This window comes from Pseudopipra pipra, chromosome 3, assembly GCF_036250125.1.
Source record: "Pseudopipra pipra isolate bDixPip1 chromosome 3, bDixPip1.hap1, whole genome shotgun sequence".
Taxonomy (NCBI): domain Eukaryota; kingdom Metazoa; phylum Chordata; class Aves; order Passeriformes; family Pipridae; genus Pseudopipra; species Pseudopipra pipra.
The window spans coordinates 71,600,743-71,620,372 of record NC_087551.1 but is presented as its reverse complement, the minus strand read 5'-3'; the positions used below and the strand labels follow the sequence as shown (position 1 = coordinate 71,620,372).

Below are 19,630 nucleotides of genomic sequence, written 5' to 3'. Positions count from 1 at the left end.
TATATAGTAGCTGTAGATGCAATAGCCAAAGGATATTAGGAAAGCAAAGGCAGGCTTTACACTGATATGATTAGATGCAAAAAGTTTTTTCATTGGTTTATTAATGGCTATACCTTTATTGCAAGCATGAGAATCTGCCATAGTAGCTGAAGGTCTCTGCACAATTGATGTGTGTTTTGGAGTCAGTTTTGTCATAGTAATTTGATCCGTGTAGATACTGTTTCTGAACTTTGTTTTTATAGCTTCTTAGAAGGTCTGAAAAACCAGCAAATGGAATGATTAGCAGAATTAGCATAATCATATGTTCTTACATAACTGCCTTTTTGGGTGAGGGGAACAATCATTTTCTATAGCTGTTAATTCTTTTTAGCTGTTTTAAAATTAATTTTGTATGATGCCGTGGCATTATGTACATCACTTACAAATACCACCACCACACCACCCAAAAAAACAAAAAAAAAAAAAAAAAAACCCAAAAAACAAACAAAACACCAAGGAAAACCTCAAAACCAAAAAACCCAAAACCACCCAACCAGAAAGATATCAGAGTCAACACTTAAGAACTAAAAAGGACAAGACTCATAGAATCATAGAATATCCTGAGTTGGAAGGGACCCACAAGGATCATCCAAGTCCAACTCCTTGCCCTGCACAGACACCCCAAGAATCCCACCGTGTGCCTAAGAGCATTGTCCAAACACTTCCTGAACTCAGACAGGCTTGGTGCTGTGACAGCTTTCTTGGGGAGCCTCTTCCAGTGCACAGCCACCCTCTGGGTGAAGAATCTTTTCCTACTATCCCACTTAAACCTCCCCTGGCACAGCTTCATGCCATTCCCTTGGGTCCTGTCACTGGTCACCAGAGAGGAGAGATCAGTGCCTGCTTCTGCACCTACCCTCATGAGGAAGTTGTGGACTGCAGTGAGGTCTCCCCTCAGTCTCCTCTTCTCCAGGATGAACAGACCGAGTGACCTCAGCCACTTTTCATATGGCTTCCCCTCAAGGTCCTTCACCATCCTCGTGTCCCTCCTTTGGACATTCTCTAATAGTTTTATATCCTTCTTATATTGTGCCCCCCAAAACTGCACACAGGACTCAAGGCGAGGCTGTACCAGAGCAGAGCAGGACAATCACCTGCCTCAACTGGGTAGGACTATCAGAACCGTGAGAAAAGGGTTACCTGATGTCTGACCAGAACACAACAGTAGCACAAATAGTCAAAAATTCTCTTTACTGCCATAAAAAGCTAGCGATGATTAATTACAAACTTATCAAGAAGACTCCAGTTCAAGGAACCTTTAGTCACAATGACTGCATGCCTTTTCCTAAAGTCAGTTCTTAGTTGCATCAAACAAGCAGAAATACTATTGCATGGCCTTTTCTTCAGTTCATCATGTTAAAAACAACTATGTATTCTGCATTTATAATTGAAGAACTTTACAATGGATTAGGTCTGGTGGTGAAAGTATAGATGCACTCTTAGCTTTAAAAAAAAAGTAGATCTGTACAGTAAATTCGAAAGAGTAGGTACTTTTAGCTTTTACTGGAGAAAACATAGTAGGAAAAATACCTGTTTCTGCCAATTCTCCTGATCCATTCTGGACCACAAATTGAGTGTTAAAAGAATTCTTCAGCAAATGAATGCAGTTGTTCAACTGTGCAGTTACCAATGCCACCTTGTGGATATACTGGCATAGCACAAAGCCTTGTCCAGAGCACCACCCTACCAAAGTAAAGAGTCTCTTTATCCACTGTAAAAAATATCCCATCTTCTTCCATTTTAACATGTTTACATTCTATCAGATACTGCTGAAAATTATTTTTGCACTCTCCATGATAACTGAGCTATGTAGCCAATGTTACTGACTTTTTTCCCCCCCTTTCTGAAGAATTTTGCAAGTTGTATATCTCTACTGCTTTTTAGTAATTGCCTGGCACTGGCAAGGAGAGAAATCATGTTTGTTAGCCTTCTGATTTGGGACAGTGGCACCAGAAAGCATCCCCCAAATTCCTGAAGTGGAGAACAGCTGATCTTGAGTTAGTATTTCCCTAGTACAGAAGAGCAGTTCTTAAATGTGCCTACCCATGCAGGACTCCAGGTGCATAGTATATTTCTTTATGAGGTCTGCTAGAATCCATATTTGTTACTGATCATAAGCTTTCAGCTGTCAGGCTTGTCTTTTGCTCATTCAGGGAGGGTGAGGCAGTTGGTGTGCAGAACAGTGTCTGTGGGAGTATACTGGCATGCTTTGTATAAATGCTTGGCTTACATGGGTGCTTCCGATGGGAATACTACTTCCTGTTGCAGGTGTGTTGTACTACAGGAGATGCATGTGTCCTACACTTCTACAGTACATAGCAGATCTGAGAAAAAAATGTCAATTCTGACTTTCAGCTCTAGTCAAAGTTTTCTTTGCTTCTGAGTTTCTTAAGTCAGAATATTAATGGTACTCTTCTTATGGGAACATGTTTGGCATTGCATCACGTAATTAAATTAAGCTCCTCTAAGAAAGGGTTCTGTTTTGCATTCAGATATGTTTAGCTGCCAGTGGAAACAGCTGAACGTTGGGTGATATTCTGTGTATGCAGCTGGTCAAATAAAGGATTATAATGGCAAAGAGTAAATGAGTGGTAGACCTTGTCGCTGACGTGATCACACGTGTATTGTCTGTTAGCAGCAGGACTTACCTTCATCATGTAAACATCATTTTTAGAGTGGAGTTACAACTGAGGACTGTTGTGGGGAAACTAAATAGCCAAGTGTGACTTCTGGGAAGTGACAGCCTTAAAGGAGCTACACCTGGCTGCATTGCAGTGTTTCTTTCCTTTCCCACCCAGGCTGAAAAAGCCAAGGAACTGAATTACTGAAGGGGTGGAGAGGATCAGGCAGGCTGATCCTGATTAATTCAGAAATTGTTTCAAAATTAATTCCAAAAGCAGGCAGTGATGAAAACATGTCTATCATTTCAGTGCCTTGAGGTGAAGAGAAACTGTCTACACCAGCTCTTGCTAGATTTTCTCTGAAACACAGAGTATTTGTCTCTAATTCTAAAGACAAATTTGAAATTTCTCTTTACAGGAGGCACACAGTATGATTGTGACCATGTTGTTGTCAACACAGTCAACGAGGAAAAGTTAACACAGTGTTGGGAACCACTAGTTGTATAAACCCAAAGAAGCAAAGATGATGTTTCAACTGGCCACTACTCTGGACACTGGAATTGGCACTGCCATCTCTGAAGGATACAGGATCAACAATGAAAATTTTGTCTTTTATTCACAATTTTAAAAAGGAAGAGCAACAGAATTGTTTCACCTCCCTATCCAAGATTGTTATCCCTACAAAAGCTTGAGTATATCTAATTTTTTTTTTTAAATCAGCACAACTCAGTGTTGGCTAGAGAGTGACAGTATGCCTTGGGCTAGAATGGAACAACTAAAGGTGGGAGAGATCCCGTGGAGTTACAGTTTTGTCAGTGAGTAGTTAACCCAGAATAGTCAATAAGTGTAACTTTAAATTATTTTTAAAAGATTTTTTTTAACTGAGAGAGAGGCTAAAAATATTTAAGCTTATTTTATAAAGGACAGGAGTGCAAGAGTGTATGTGGTCATAGCAATTTGGACCTATGGGCTGTAGTATAGAGAAATATTCACTATGGAAAATTAATATATTTCACTGGAATAAACTTATGTTTACTGAAAGTTGAAAGACTGCTAGCACAGCACATCCAAAGAATATTTAACATGTGGCTTCAGGTGTATAGTTAGTATGCTAATATAGTAACTCCTAAATTAAGAAAAAATTCTAGATTTTCTCATGTGTAGACAATGTAAAGGATCAGACATTTGTTAGAAAATAGGTTGGCAAAAGAATGTGAAGAATTTTTGCCTATTTTGTAGGCTGCCTAACTTTTTTGAGTTATGGGTATTTTTCTTCTTTGCCAAGTCAAATTTGTACCTTTTAAAATAGTTTCAGTAAGTATAGTCTTCCTGAACTCCAAAATCATATAGACAACTAGAATTCTTAGGGAAAGTATCACTAAAGATGACTGCAACAGCACCTAAGTGCTGTGGTTACTGAGTTTTTCAGCCTGTTGGGCTTACAGTGGAGAATGCCAGAGTCCCCACTATTTCTGGTGGTGTTGGAGAGCAGTGTCTGTGGTGGATTGCTGGCTTCTGGTTGGACAGAAGTGTCTGACTGCTCTAGGAAGGTGCATAGCCAAGCCTGGATATGTGCCCAGCCACAAGGGCTGTGCCCATTCAGTGTAAGTATTACTGGTTTAGCAAAGAGCTTGTGACAGGTAGGATGTCCTGATGACTGCAGGAGGTCCTTCTGTTGCCCTGCTTTGAACCTGGTTATGTTAGTTTTCCTTAATAATATTGACAAAAAGGTAAAATACAAACTAAGTCTTAAAACTATGCTGCTGTGTTTTGTTCTGGCTTAGACCAGTGTTATTACAAGCTGCTCCTAGGAGCATCCAGGCCTTTGTCTTGCATAGTAAGTCTGTTTAACATCTTTGTTATTATCGTATTGCCCCAAAGGATACTGCTGCTTTTACCATTACCACCCTAGAGGAAGTGCCTTACTAATTTTCCTCCTTTTGTAAAGAAGCACTGAAGTTTTGTTGCTCTGAAATGTGCTGCTTATAGTTCTTTGTAGAAAATATGTTGTTAGTGGTTCCAAACAGTGGTACTTTGTTATATTGATGTGCTCTTGCTATATATAATATAGCATTTTACAAATAAATTTAAGTTAGGTAACTTTTTATTGAAATTATTTTTAAAGTAGAAAGCTGGCATTTTATGGTTAGTTTTGTTCCATCTTGTGCCTGTTTCTGTCCATAATTCCTCTGTGACAGCTAGCTAATGAGGAGGGAATACATGGTGTGGAATAGCTGCAGGTTCTTGAGGAATGGACAATTCTTCTATACCAGCATGTGTTCAGTGCCATTTGTGCACAGGGCCACAGTTCGCACCACAGCCACTTCTTTCCTCTGGTGTGTTGTGTGACATGGTCTGTCTGCCACCATAGCTGCCCAACAGTTAATGTGCAGCTCTCAATTAAGAGGTTGCCACTTCCCTTCAGTCTGCCTGCATAATTGCAGGGGAAGTTACTCCACTGCCCATCACTGGCAAAACAGCAAGTTTATAAACAGACCACCAGACACACACCCCCAGAAGCACTTCACCCCCACCAGGAATAACAGGGCATGACAGGAACAGAGGCTCCCAACTACTGACAAAATCATCTCTAGCCTACCTGCATAAACACTGCAGTCAGATGAATCTGAGCCAGGAGTTGGGCTATTAGGATAATTATCAGTTACAGATTGATTTTGTTGCATGCTTCTATTTGGATTAGTTATGCCATGAGAGAGTTGCCATATCAAGATTAAACTGTCAGTCTTGAGAGAGTGATGTGACCACTTAGTTCTGAGAATCAACTAGATTGAGGAATAATATATACTAACAGAGGTGAACAGAACTAGGAAAGGCCGAGGAAAACCACCACATGTTTCACATGGACAGTTAGATAAGAGTGTGCCTCATCATTTCCAGACTTAGCTAAAACATCTGAAAAATAAAAGCTCCAAGAGCTACAATCCAAAAATGCTGCAGGCTGTTCCTCTTATCCCAGGAGTGAAGGGTGTTCTGTAAAAGTCACAACTACATACTTAAAATAGTTTTCATGTAGAAATGCCTAAGGGACATTAGTATGTCTTGTCTGCCTATTAACAGGCAGCGTATAAACGAATCAGAGGCTTTTCTAAAACAAGACTTTTTTATAAGTTATGAATCCTGTATGAGCTTTTAAAGAAGAAACAGTTGCTATATACCAGTTTATGTTCAAGGACTGACAGCAGGCAGAATAATGATTAGAGATACTTTATTGTCTACTAGCTACATTGATCACCGTTTTTCCACGTGCATGTCCTCCTTCCAATTTCAGAAAGGCCTTTGGAACTTCAGAAAAAGAGAAGACTTCATCAATAACTGGTTGAATCTACAGAATAAAGAAAAAGTGTCACTATATTAGGAATAAACTAATGTATCAGCCTTACACTTCAACATTGTATGAAGAAAAGGGAGGAAGTTTGTTTCAAGTATTTAGTGCAGAAATTACCAAATAGTGTAGTCACTAGCTTTTAACATTTCTCAGGGCTACCTCTGCATGCAGAAGGTGGCGTTCTGCTGCTCTTCGCCCAAGTTTTGAAACACCTCTACTAGCAGAGTTCAGAGCTCTGAACTCTACCACTAAAGTCACCATGCACAGCTCTTTTAAGTCCTTTCAAAAGCTGCCACTGTGGTTTACCTTTTTGTTGCCCACAATGATATACTGACAAAAAGAACATTTTTTTCTCATATTTCTCTATGCTTTTCTTGCTAAACACAAGAATTCTCACAAGGTCAGGTATTTCAAAGATACCTATAAATCTGGTGGCTATCTGCATCATTACATACCTAAGTACCCTTAAAAGACCACAGATAAAGTACAAAAAAAAAATCCACAAACATTTGCTGCTGAATCATTTAGCTACACTTGAAAATTCAGCCACTGTGTATTCCAGTAGGCATACATCATTAAGCCCAGCTTGCATCAACTGCTGTTTTGGTGTTAATTATGTGGAGTGGCCTTCTGGATTGTTTTAGACTCATTTCTAACAACAGTGAAGCTACTTATTCATTGTCCCCATTATTAACTAAGGAGCCTGAAAACCCTATAAGCATTTTCTTTAGACATCATAAGTGTACTGACAGAGGTACAGAAGAAATCCCAGCTCTTATGAAAAATACTCATCACTGCTGGTCCAAGGGAAGAGGTTTTTTCCTACTGTCAGTTTCTGAGTCAGCCTTCCAAAGGGCAAAATGAGATCTGTGTACCAAAGTACCTCCCACACCTCCTACCAAAGATCCTGCCTCACTCAGGAGGATTGTTCCTTTACCTTGGATCCCTTACACCAGCCCAATGCATATACTTGCACTGATGAACTAATCCTAATTCTCTCATTAGAGGCAAACATGAACAGTAGATGAGTCTGCAGCTAGCTCTTGCAGTGATAAAGATTTGAAGTACCAAAGATCCAAACACACTATTTACAGTGCTAGAAAAAGATCCTTGTTATTTGTGTCAGAGAAAAAACATCTTCAGGCATTTTCCGCACAGCTACAAACATGCATGCTATCTTGTTGAATACTCCAGAACTGATAACGTCCCTGTCCTGGCAGGACATGCATCTTGCTAGATGGAAAAGGAATACAACAGCAATAAGGACCCAAACAATTTCCCAGCATTGGAACAGTGCTGTCTTTCAAAAGGTTTGCTTGCTTTTACCACAAGACAAGGGCTGTACATTCAGATGTGCTGCTTAGGAGGTGAGCCTGCAGCACTACCAAGGAAAGGTTTTCACATACACACATTTTCCAAGCAGAAGCACTGACCACGCAGCAGCACAACAAATGCAATCTGGTAGTGGTCTGTGCTCATGGAGGGTCTTTTCTCAGCTCTTAATTTTCTCCTTATTCAGACTGTGCCTTACCTTGACAATCATTCCTTGCACTGAAATTACTACTGGTTTTGCTTATAAGAGATCAGTAATCCAAGACATCAGTAATGTAACTATTACACTGCAGTATCTCCTAATCTTATCACTAGATTTTTCCTTTTTATTTTGTCAAGGCAAGCTTACTGTAAGCGTGACACTTTACATGGCAGAAAAGCAGGAATGAGTGACCCCCCCTCTGACAAATTCTACTTTAGAATTAGCAGCCAAATCACTGTGAGAGCAACTGTGCAAATAAATATATTCACCAAGTGCCTCAAGTTTGCCATGCAGTGGGGTATTTCTTCCCCTTGTTCTGCCAGGACAGTCCCTGTAAACCAACCTCTAGCAAAATAAGAACTAACACACAGTAGAGGAGCCACACAGATACCTCAACTGAAGAAGAAATATGGGGTTTAAAGGAGCATGTTCCAAGACAAACTCGTGTCTGCTCAGCATCCAGCACAGAATGGAAGTGTTGTCTCTGACATAGCAAAGTCAGGGACGTGGACCCGGGGCAGCAAAAACACTGGATTAGACAACGGCTTTGGGTAAACTGAGCATCTGGGTGCAGCTGCAGCTGCTGTGACTATCAGCAGGAGGAACGTGCTACTGGTCAGTAGTGACTGTTTTGAGGAAGACCAGTCCTTGCTTTCATAGCAGAAGCTTGGGGAAAAACAATTCAGGAACCTTGTTGAGCCAAGCACAAGTGCAGCCCTTGTACAGTACTTATTGTTAATGGCAGTTGCATACAAAGCTGTGCTTCAATTAATGAAAAAAAAAAAAAGAGACAGAAATTCAGCCTGCTGGAGCATGGACACAGATGATCCCAACAAGACAAGAGGCAAGGAGGAGGGGAAGGGTATTTGGGGACAAAAGCAGCACAGCAGCACAAGCAATGTGAAGTGCAAGGGATTTTAGGGAAAGGCAGAAGTTAATTTCAGACACCTGCAGCAACTGAGGAGACATGAACAAGATACTGCATTGTTGTGCTACCTGCAGTCACTTATTGTAGGTTGCAACTTATAACCCTGACAGAAATAGGTATGTTGCATCCTCAGCCTGTTGGGTAAAGTTTATTGCATTTGAAAAGTGGTGACACAGTGATTCAGAGGAACCCTGAATTCGGCCTCACAGTTCAAAACACCGTGTGTATTGCAGCCACCACATGCTCAAAGCCCAGCTGCTACATTGATGTAACCTCTAGCTCCATTTAAATGCTGGCTTTAGGCAGTGCTATAGAGAGACATGAATACTAAATTGATGATTCTGACAATCTAGAGCATTAAACATTTTATCTGGCTGGCTGGTCAGTCCCATTGTTTGAATAACCCTGAAAGGGCTGACCGTGTTGCTGCACAGTGATTCACTCAGCCTTTACCATAATCCACTGACTAAGATAAAATTTCTTCCTGTGAACAGACAAACAAGTAGGGGAGTCTGCTGTTTGTTGAATGTGTGATAATAAATGGAGATTAACTGGATAATAAAAACACTGCCTATTTACAGCCACGCATCAGTTCCTTGCCAGAGGACACCTATTTGTTCAGGGAAAAGGGATTAAACTAAAGTCTGGGAGAGAAAGGATTACACATACCCTCATTGAAATGTTTATCTGAAAACATTTTTGAAAGGTATTTTCTTCCTCTTCATTCTCTCCAACACAGGACATACTATAGAAATGAATCTCAGGTCTCTTGAAATGAACTCATGTGTTTGGAAAAATAAAAAGAGTAATTGCTGATGCTGATTAAGGCTATCCTACATACAGCACAGAGGTGATATCCCAGCCATTCTAGCCCTGAAAGCAGCAGGCAGTGAACAGGCACTGGCAGGAGCTGACTGGTCAGCAGGAATACACTCCCAATAATGGCAAATTCAGGCCCACCCTTGGAGGTCCCAGTTTCTGTGGTAGCAAGGACACAGTCTGAATTTATCTGGAGGGGACAAGTGAGAAAACGTGACAGGAATGAAGATGGCTTTGACCCTCACAGCAGCAGCAAGTCGCTCCAGTGAGTGTGGAGCTGCTTCCTGCCGCTGGAGGGAGAGCAAGAGCCTCAAAAATCTCAGGAGAGAGACAAACAGAGCAAACCTAGTTCAAAGCACAAAAGAAAAAAAGTGCCCTCGCTCAAAGGACAGTGACAGTGCACTGGCTCTCCCCCAGGTCTGCAAAGGATGGCCGTGTCAGAGCTGCCGGGCAGCCTTGCTTGGGAAGTGCCTCCCTCCCAACTGCTGCCTCCTGCGGCACACACCCTACCTATGCCTTGGTGAGGCTGCTCTTTGGGAAAGATACTTGCACGTGCACAGAACAAAAGCTGTCATGTGCTCCGTCAGACATCAGGCTCGCTGTAATGGAAAAGACCTGCTTGCTGTTCTGAGTTATAAAGGCTGTCTTCCTCCAGAAATTACCACGGTGCCAAATGTGGTGTATGAGCACAAATGCAGAGCTTGATGGTCTCCTTGGGCCTTCAGGGAGTCTCCCATCAATGTTAACAAGAATCTTGAACAGAAATTATTAAAAAGAACAGTTCTTTTCCTAGAACTAAACAATTAGTTATCCATTTGTTACTTTATTGTCATCCCATGGAAGAAAAAATGCTGCTTTGGGACACTGCTGTTTCTGTCGTATCTTCCCTTTAGCTGAGCATCTTCTCTGCTGTACTGCAGTTCCATGCTCACTGGGTCTTAATCCCACCCCTTTCTTCATCCTTCCTTCCCCTTAAAATGTCATGCAACAATGTATGCTGAGCTTCATATTGCTTGCCCACAGTAGGTTCTAGGATCAGCCCTCACTGAAGACAAAGTTCTTCCCATCTGGAACAGGTAGCTCTGGTCACAAGTTGTATGGGTAGCTTTGCAACTGCATAGAATCATGGAATGGTTTGGGTTGGAAAGGACCTTTAAAGGCCATTCAGTCCAACTCCCCCCTCCCATGGGCAGGGATACCTTCCACTAGACCAGGTTGCTCAGAGCCCCATCTTTGAATGTTTTGCAAAAAACTTTTTCCTTGCTATGTTTTTTATTAACTTGTATTTCAGACAATATGCACTTTCATACAAGAGCACACTAAAGGACATCACGTATGTCATATTTCTGTCTGAACTGCCTAACAAGTAAAAATGATCCAATACACCCATAAGAAAAATGGTTAAGACATGCAGTGGTTAAGACATGGGAATGAAAGGCAAGTGTCCTGCGGTTTACTCCCAGAGCCATCTTACCAACAACTGTATTACCAGCTTTTATTTGTTTGCTTATTAAGCCAAGGTACCTTCTTTCATATCCAACTTCTAACAGCAGCCTACAGGAACTCATGAGTATCATGTAGAATTTTTAAAATACTAGAAAATTAATCCCACTTAAGCAGGCTATCAGGGTATGGTTCAGAGTGTGGAAAAGGCTTCAAAAATCTCTAGCTCGTTAATTAGCCCTGGCAGAACAGCTTCTAAACAACACAATGCAGAGCAGTAAGAAACTGGAACAAGTCCAGAATTGCAGTGTGTGGCAGCCTAGCCCAAGCTTAAATCAGGAGAAATGAGGAAGATCCTGGGGGTTTAGTTACCTACTGGACCATGCTGAAAAACTGTTAACTAAAGGAAAGAGCAGCTCTCTTTTCTGGAATCCCCTGTCGGTCACATTCATGGAAGTTGTCCTGATATTTATGCTGGTAATGAAAGCAATCTGGGGCAATGTCACCATATACTTTGAACAAACTTTAGTAGAGTTACATATAAATAAAAATACATATTTGCATATGAAAGCATATCATATATATAGATTATAACAACAGTCCTGCATGATCTGCATCTCCCTGGATCTCAGCAAATTAAACTCACAACAGACAAGAGCTGTCTTGTTGACCCCACACTTCACTGCTGTGCTAGACACAATTCCCTCCTACACTAGGGGACTAGAGCTCAGAACACCAGGACTGACTTTATACAGAATATACAATTATATCAGGTTGAGGGAACATTTGATTAAGTTCCTGGTAGATGATGAAATTTTTCAAGACCTCATCATGGTGTATGCCAACTCACATATTCAAGTCCTATCCCCCCATGCAAAATTTCCATCGGTGCTCTTCACAGACACTTTAAGATGTAACCAGACAGCACCTTCATACAGAACATAAGCTACCATGTCCTGGAGGAACAGGAGCAGACTGTTTTAATAAAAATCACAGTCGCTTTTCTTTGGTGGCTGTGACAAAATGCAGATAGAGGTTCTTTTTGGAAGAGAAAGGGCTGGGGATGAACAGAGCTTTTGGCAACCTCTCCTTGATCAACATCTCTGGCTTTAGCCAATCAACCTGGCAAGCAAATGCAGTGCAACAAGAAAACACAAAATTTGGAAAAAAAAAAAAAAAGGTGCAAGCTTTGCAATTTAGGATGGAGAAATACAGTCCTCAAAACAAGTGCGAGTGACTAAAAAGAGTGGAGAAGAATGAATGATCTCTAGCTAATTCAGACATTTAGAGTCTACATTTAAATGTAGAATCCCTATATTCAGGCATCCTAGAGCCTTTTCTAAGAGAGAGTAAAGCAAGCACCACCCAAGAGTGAGTCATCTCAGGTACCTTAAGATATTGTAGCACAGCCATAAAGACTGGTGAGAATGCAGAGAAGGCCACATCTATAGATGCCAGGTTTGGAGAACATTCAAGGACTCAATGTTAAATTCACTGTTTAATATTCATACAGATGAGAGAAACTGCAACAATTGTGCAACAAGGGCCAGGGAAAAAGTTACTTGCAGAACTGTAACAAGATGAACTGGAAGCAAATTAATACACACAGGTTAGGATACAGAGTCCAGAAGCTGCAATAACGTGTGGTAGCGGGAGGAACGTAAGCCATCTTAAATCATAGACATCCAAACAACTTCAAAACCCACGTAATGGCAAAGTGGATGACCATATCCATCTGTGTTATTTACTTCCTGAATAGCAAGGACCAGCAATAGAAAACAACTGAATTCCACATTTTAACAGGGTATCTCAGAGTGAATCATGACAGGTGGACTAGCCCTCATTAGTAGATTGAGAAATAATAGTAGCAAAAGGTTATGTGATTTGTTCAGCACTGCACAAGCAGACAGCAGCAGGGCCAAAGAACAGTCAGTATCTGTCCTCCAAACCATAACAACAGGTGCTAAGTCCAAAGCATCTAGTGTCTTTAGCAAAATGTATAATCAACACTACTCACAAATTAAATTAATATAGGCATGCAATTGTTTTTCCTATTGGTGCCTGTGTTGGAACATTTATCTAGAAAGCAAACATCACAGAGAATGGTCTGTTAATTTCATGATTGGAGACTCCACTTGCCCTTTAGCCTTCCTTCTGCAAAAACAACTTTCATCCATCAGCCCATCTGATGCAACTATGCCCTGAAGGAAAGAGTATTAAGTCACCAGAAACACTGCACACACACTTGTACTGCATTTAAATAGCACTGAATTAAAATGAAAATGTCACATTTCTGTAGGTCTGCATGTTAACCCACATCCTATCATAGTCCTGCAGGAACATACAATGTACTTAGTACTCCCCCTTACTAAGGAGTCTTCTGAGACTGCCTTCCTCCATCAGGCTTTATAAAAGGCAAAGTAAGTGCTCAGTTGTAAGTTAGAGGCTTTCTCCAACTTGAGTAGTTATGCAAATTTGGTTTAATTTCACCAAGGACATGTCCTTAGGAGGAAACTGTTAGGCAAGCAGCAAAAACCAAGACTGTCAATGTAAAATGCACAACACTGGCCACAAATATATCAAATTAATTCCTAACAAGCTTTTCAGTGACAATGCTTCAGCAAACAGTGTGCCAGCAGACCTGTGTCCTGAATTAAAGGCTCTGTTGATTTCAGTTGTGTTTAGATGAGAACCTTGTAATTCATGAGGAACATCTGCCATGGAAAGAGATACAGTAGCTTCTGACATGCCCTGGTGGAGCCCACATTAAGCCAGTCCTTACTGGGTCATAATTGCTGCAGTTTCAAACCATAACAGGGATTTCCCAGCAATTTATTAAGTAGCCAGTATCTCTAAATTTGTCAAGGAAATAAAACTTGATTTTTTCCGTGCCCATTACTGTTGCAGGAGCCTCCCAGCCCCTCAGTCTCTTTGCAAGATGTCCAGCTGCAAGGCAGAGAAAACGGCTCATAAACTGAAAATGATTTTGCGGTTTCCAGAACTGAGCTGATGTGCGGGTAAATTACACAAGGAAAATTATTCTCCTTCTTTGCACTACCAGCTCATCATACTTCATACAATCTCAAAATTAAGACGTCTGTAACAGAAAAGACTGAAATTTCAAAATAACTAAAATCTGCATTACTCAAATCAGTTCACTCGAAACGAACAGGTTCAACTACAGAACTCAATTTGCTGGCTTCCCCAAACCTTCTCGATACGCTTCATTGCTTTGTGTCTTTTTAATTTTCATTTATTCTCTCCTATTCAAACATAAACATTTATTTTCACTTACTTATAGGAAATTGTAGTACAATTCCTCCAGTAATTCTCTCCTGTCTTTTTTCCAAACACCTACTCTTCTGAATGGATGGTCTGTCCATTTAAGAGAACTCTTGTGTCTAGACAATAAAGGTCATAGTCTTATTAATATCTGTCTAAATGGAACACATATGGGTCTTACAAAATACTGATGACAGCACAGATGTTTACAACATTGTATGAAATAGAGTAAAATGCTGCTAGAATGATGACTCTGCATACAGTCTGACATTAGGACAGAAAATAAAAGACCAAGCAAACATCTTTGTCCTCATGATCATCTTACAACCAAAAGTACATCAGGACATTCATATATGTATGACGTACATTTTAAGTGGCATTGCAATTCACCTGTCCAGGTTATTAGACAGAGAACACCGATTAAGCCCTATCTCTATTGCATAAACAGGTGTTTCCCAAGAGGCTTTCATGGGCATATTCTGCATTTGTTTTGCATACAAAGTAAAAACAGAACACAAAACAAATTGTGACTGAGGTGAGAATCAGGACAAGTGGTAAGAGCAAAGACAAGGGCATTTCTTTTCCTTAGACACTTAAAATTTAGTAGTGTGACTGAGTGCAATCACAGCATGAGAATCATCTCCTATGGTTTCTTTCTTGACCATAGGATAATGCCTACAGCACTGGACATAATGCAAAGCAGAGAGCTGCAAAGCTGTAGCCAGGAACATACTTCCCCACAGCTTATTTGTTGCTGCAACCTCTGTTTATGAGTAGGTAAGTTTTTAGGAAATAGTGACTTTCCACTGGTTGTTTCAGCAGCACGCTGTTCATGAGAAAGGAATAGAAGTGGCTGAATTCAGGAAGGTTCTTATTCTTAGCAGCAACAGCACTGAGGTGGCAAATAGAAGCAATCAGGTCTAAAGTACAACAGCAGTTTCTTTACTCTTCTCCAAACTCTGGAACACATTGCATACCGAAAAAAAAGGGATCAACACTCAAAACTTTGAGAGATCTAAGTTTTACTAATATTGACAAATTTTGAGCACAAGATGGCTTGGCAGTTCACAGACTGGAATTACCAGCAGTCATGGCAGACTCTGCTTACTCTTCTGCTTCGGTACCACATAGAAAGCTTAACAGCAGTTGTCCGTATTGTCTACTCCTGGATAATTTCACGTTGCCAAAATTCCCAAAGAGAACACTGCCAGAATCTAGAGCACCACACAATCCAAGAGACAGGAAATCAACTGTTCACTCCCACATACATTTTGTAACAAGCTCATAAACCTGAAAAGACCACAAAAGCAGACCACAATCTATCTGGCACTTTGTGCTTTTCCCTCAAGTGCACTGGGATTCCCTGCAAGCTTATGAAAGTTGACAATATTCCCAGTCACTGTGCTGAATTAGCACAAACATCATACTCTGAAGGACTGAAATAATGAAACACAAGATTCTTGTCACCACTCTACCAATGCAGATCATCTATGACTTGCAGAAACCAGAATATTCTAGTTCTGGGCACATAATGGGCAGGATGCCCGACCATCCAGGCTAAGCAATTCTGCATATGCAGGTATACGCTTATATTTATTCTGACCAAATGAACCAAATGAGACCTCTTAAAACTTAATTTTCAATACCAGACAGAGTTCATGCTAAATAATTCCCACTGGCAAAAATAAACATTCACTGGGCATTACTTCCTTATACCTTTGTAAGCTTTGTGTTTTTGAAAACACATGCTCGAGAGGAGAAGGCAGAACAGTCTTAAGGATTATGAACTCCTAAATTTGATGCAAAAGACAGAAGTTAGAAACTGGAGCAAGTCGATTCTTAACTAGTTTTCCTCACTGTGAATCTCATAAAATTTTATTCCCCCATAGTGAACCTACATCATTTCTGAGTCAAAGCAGCATCTCTTTCAGCATAAATACCCAAATAACCATTACTGACGTACCTTTCCAGAATCAACTAGTTCTGCTATTTCATCCAAACTTGGGCCACTTGGCATGAAAAAAGCCCACCGATAATGGACTCCTTTAAGAAGATGCTGCAAGAAAGATCACAAATATAGTAACAAATCATGAGAGCAAACTGAAATGGGAACTAAAATTAATGACAGAATAGCTAGAGAAGTAACTTAAGGAAAAGACATGGAAATATGTTAATGTCCGAAAAAAAGGTCACCTAAGCAGGTGGGTGAAATGTACAGACTGGGATGTTTTGTTACCACAACAGGAGCAGGACGAATTTTGTGTCCAATTGCACAAGTCAGCTAGTAAAGAAAAACAACTACCTAGTCTCTACAACTAGAAACAGTATTAGGTGTTACATAAGAAAGAAGTGGTGCTATATGTTTATGCACACTCACAAAGGGGGTGAAATAATCCCAGCAATGTGGCATTTAGAACCTTCCACTTCAGTGTTAGTGATTATATTTTTCCATTATCATATCTGCCAAAATCATCACTGCCCAATGACAGATGGCAGCTCACATGAAAAACATTTTGGGAAGATCTCACAAGCACAAGTCAAGAGCACCTCTTCTGAGTAACTCACTAATAAAAAAGAGCCATCCTCTGCTAAAGAGAGATGATTTTTAATACATGGCATAGAATCCTCCTCATCACTGAAATATGCACACTGAGAAATATATTACATTATTTCTTCAATGCCTTTTCATTTTGTTTTTGGGCTTTACTGTGAAAGTATTTGTGCAGGACTTAGAATCTCATTAGGTCAAGTCATCCCAGGAATACCATAGCAACTGCTTGAAAAGCATTCATCTGGAGAGCAAGTACACAAGTGGAGAGAAGAGAAAGTTCTAAAAAGCCCCACTGATCAGAATGCCCCACTGGCAGAATGTTTTAAGATCCACTTATGAAAACTAGAAAAATCAGTATCACCATCCAGACACATGAACATGAAAGAGATGAAAGACTTCCTAGCCACCCTCAATCACTTTTATTACTCCCTGGTGCTGGAACAGGATGAAGAGAATTAGTCAGGGAACAACGTTTTGAGAGAAAGCCTGACCAGCCCAAAGCAAGTAGCAAAACTGCTCTCATTTCAATGAGGCAGGGATTTGCTCTGTTTACTATGAAACGCTGGCTGTCAGCAGGACTCACTAGGGAGGCCATATGGAAAAGGCCACAGCGGAAAGCACAATAAGGAATCAAAACTTCAAAGCTCCCCAAACTACCACGTACACCCAACATCACCAGCCCACCACATTTCTTTTCAGTGCAAGAAAGAAGGAAAGAATAATAGTGCATCTCAAGTATACTTAATGACATGTAAGGACAATGCACCAGCTGCCTCTACATGAGCCACATGACTAGCATCCAAGCTACAAAAGCAGTCACTAGAGTAATACAAAATATGAAAGTATATAGGATTTTGTCAAATACCTTTAGAGTTTTGGAACCAACAGTGACTCCTGTTTGTAACATGCCGTCAGCCACTCCAAGTTTGTCCATATTGATCAGGAAAGGTGTCACTAAGGTAACATATGTTGCTCCTGACCATTTCTTCAGGAGATCTAATGCCCACTTCTCAGTGGATCCACCAACATTATCTAGGATAAAATCGAATCTGCAGACATAAAGAACAGGTTTAAAGTTATGATACGGAAAAAATAATTTCACCATAATTAAGCTAATTAATAGCAGAAATTTGCTACACTTCACATTTTTACGTGTCGCTGCAATGCAAAAAAATAATCAGCCTGCAAGATAGTAGCAAGAAAGTCCCAAGATTTCAGCTAAATCCCAGCTTTACTGTACAACGGGATTTAAACTTACAGGTTATTGCCCATTCACTGTGCAGCAGACACAGACTATTTAAATAACTTAAATGGCACTTAAACTCCAAAAAGCAGACATAGATGCACAACTACATTCTCTACTTGCTTAAAGCCTTCTAGAGCTCTATCTCCTCACCCCTCCCACAGAGACCACTGGAACAGTCTTGAGGTCTGGTCCTAGCACTGAACAATATGGTATGTACATGTAAAAACTAGTCTGGACTCATGCCCTCACTAGGAACATCTCTTGTACATCACAGGTACTCACGTGAAAGTCAGTTCCAGTGGCTAAAATTACATTAACCAATTATTCTACTAATCCTTATCTCCTCACCCACTTCTCAGCTGTGACCCGATTCTCAGCTTCACTTCTAAAAGTCTTTTTTTTAACCTCCTTATTTGTTTGGGGGCCATTTTACCTCTCCTGGCAGCTCTTTCATTCACATCTACCTATTTAACGTTGAACCTAACAATGCAATGGGTCTAAAACTTTCCCCCATGGAATGGGTATATGCAGTCTCTGGCAACAAGCCAGGTTCAGCATTCCTTCTCATTATCCCAGCATGTGAGCCTGTAAAGGCTGAATAGAGCAACAGGGAGCTATGCACCTGTTCTGTTAGATGCATAACTCATTCTCATTTTCATCTGTAAGCTTCCAGCAATCTCCATGTTTCCATATATATGTACATACGCATACCTCTAATCGAAATAACCTACAAATAAGAGGGAAAATACTTTATGTAAATTAAATAGAAAAGTTCCTATGTCTGGAATGGCAGTTTTCCTGCCTCATCTTCCAAGGATGTGATTTCATGTTTAGAGTTCAGTCAATTTAACAGCTGCCAACATGAACAGATCATGAAAACTAATGCTCCTGTAAAAAGTAGTTCACTATGGGTTCTGAAGAGTCAGTACAACTGAAAAGGGGAGGGAAGTAGGAACACCCCTCTCAGTATAGCTGACTGATCAGCCTACTTGTATCATAAAACTGCACCCTAGGACACTGCTGTTGATGTCTTAACAAGGGTCACTTGCTAGAATGAATATTTAGCATTAAAGTGTTGAATTGCAAAAAGGCAAATTTAGCACTGATTGCAAACTGCAAAATCAGTTGCTGCATGTCCTGCCCATACAGTGTCAGTACCCTCGCAGTTGCCCTCAGGCCTGCTGACAATCACACTGCAGTTAAAGGGCACGTGGCTTCTTAGCAGAGTTATCAGTAAAATTCTTTCAGAGACTGAGCAGCTTCTATTTCCCCTCCCAGAAAGTTAGCTCAATCTACCTAAAAAGAGCAGTGTAAATACCATATTCAAATACAAGTCACAGTAGACTAAGTTTAAACAGATGGAAAGATTACAAAAGCAAAAAATACTTCTGTTCTAGAGAAAATTCCCAAGTTAGTTTAAACATAACTGCTGTGACAAGATAAGTGTAATTGTTTATCAGAGGCAGCTGTACTCAATGTTACAGAAGAGAAATTTACTCCCAATTGAGTTGCACAGTGGCAAGTCAATTCATTGCTTCACGACATAGTTCTCTACAAGATCAATTTACCAACCTCACACAGGATTTTGGAAACCTATTTTAATTTATTCATGCATTGCATATGCTCCAAGATCCTTGGATGGAAGCTGACAAAACTGTTCAAATCACAGTCATTGAAGAGAAGCACGTGGAAATGAGCTTGCCACCACAAGCCCAATTAACTGGCTTAGTCTTACAATGAAATCTGTGCTGGGGATACTCACTTGGCAAACTGCATTCACAAAGGGTTGTGGTGAATTTGCTTTACAAAATAATGCTTTAA

At 40.4% G+C, this 19,630-nt stretch overlaps 2 protein-coding genes across 10 annotated transcripts in view; one reads left to right on the top strand and one right to left on the bottom strand.

Moving 5' to 3' along the window:
* CRYBG1 (crystallin beta-gamma domain containing 1) overlaps nucleotides 1-4,760 on the top strand; it is a 48,368-nt gene extending 43,608 nt beyond the window's left edge. Inside the window, exon 22 of the mRNA XM_064649846.1 lies at nucleotides 3,079-4,760. Coding sequence (XP_064505916.1) covers nucleotides 3,079-3,167 — 89 coding nt within the window. The 3' untranslated portion in view covers nucleotides 3,168-4,760. The remainder of the gene's footprint in view (nucleotides 1-3,078) is intronic.
* The window catches only part of RTN4IP1 (reticulon 4 interacting protein 1), an 82,289-nt gene that overhangs the window by 52,269 nt on the left and 10,390 nt on the right, over nucleotides 1-19,630 (bottom strand). For 3 of the 9 annotated variants that reach the window (XM_064649848.1, XM_064649850.1, XM_064649849.1), the window contains exons 7-8: nucleotides 17,429-17,612; nucleotides 15,976-16,068 (exon numbers count right to left, since the gene is read on the bottom strand). In XM_064649848.1, coding sequence (XP_064505918.1) covers nucleotides 15,976-16,068; nucleotides 17,429-17,612 — 277 coding nt within the window. The other 6 variants (XM_064649858.1, XM_064649854.1, XM_064649856.1 and 3 more) reach the window with 6 other exon arrangements.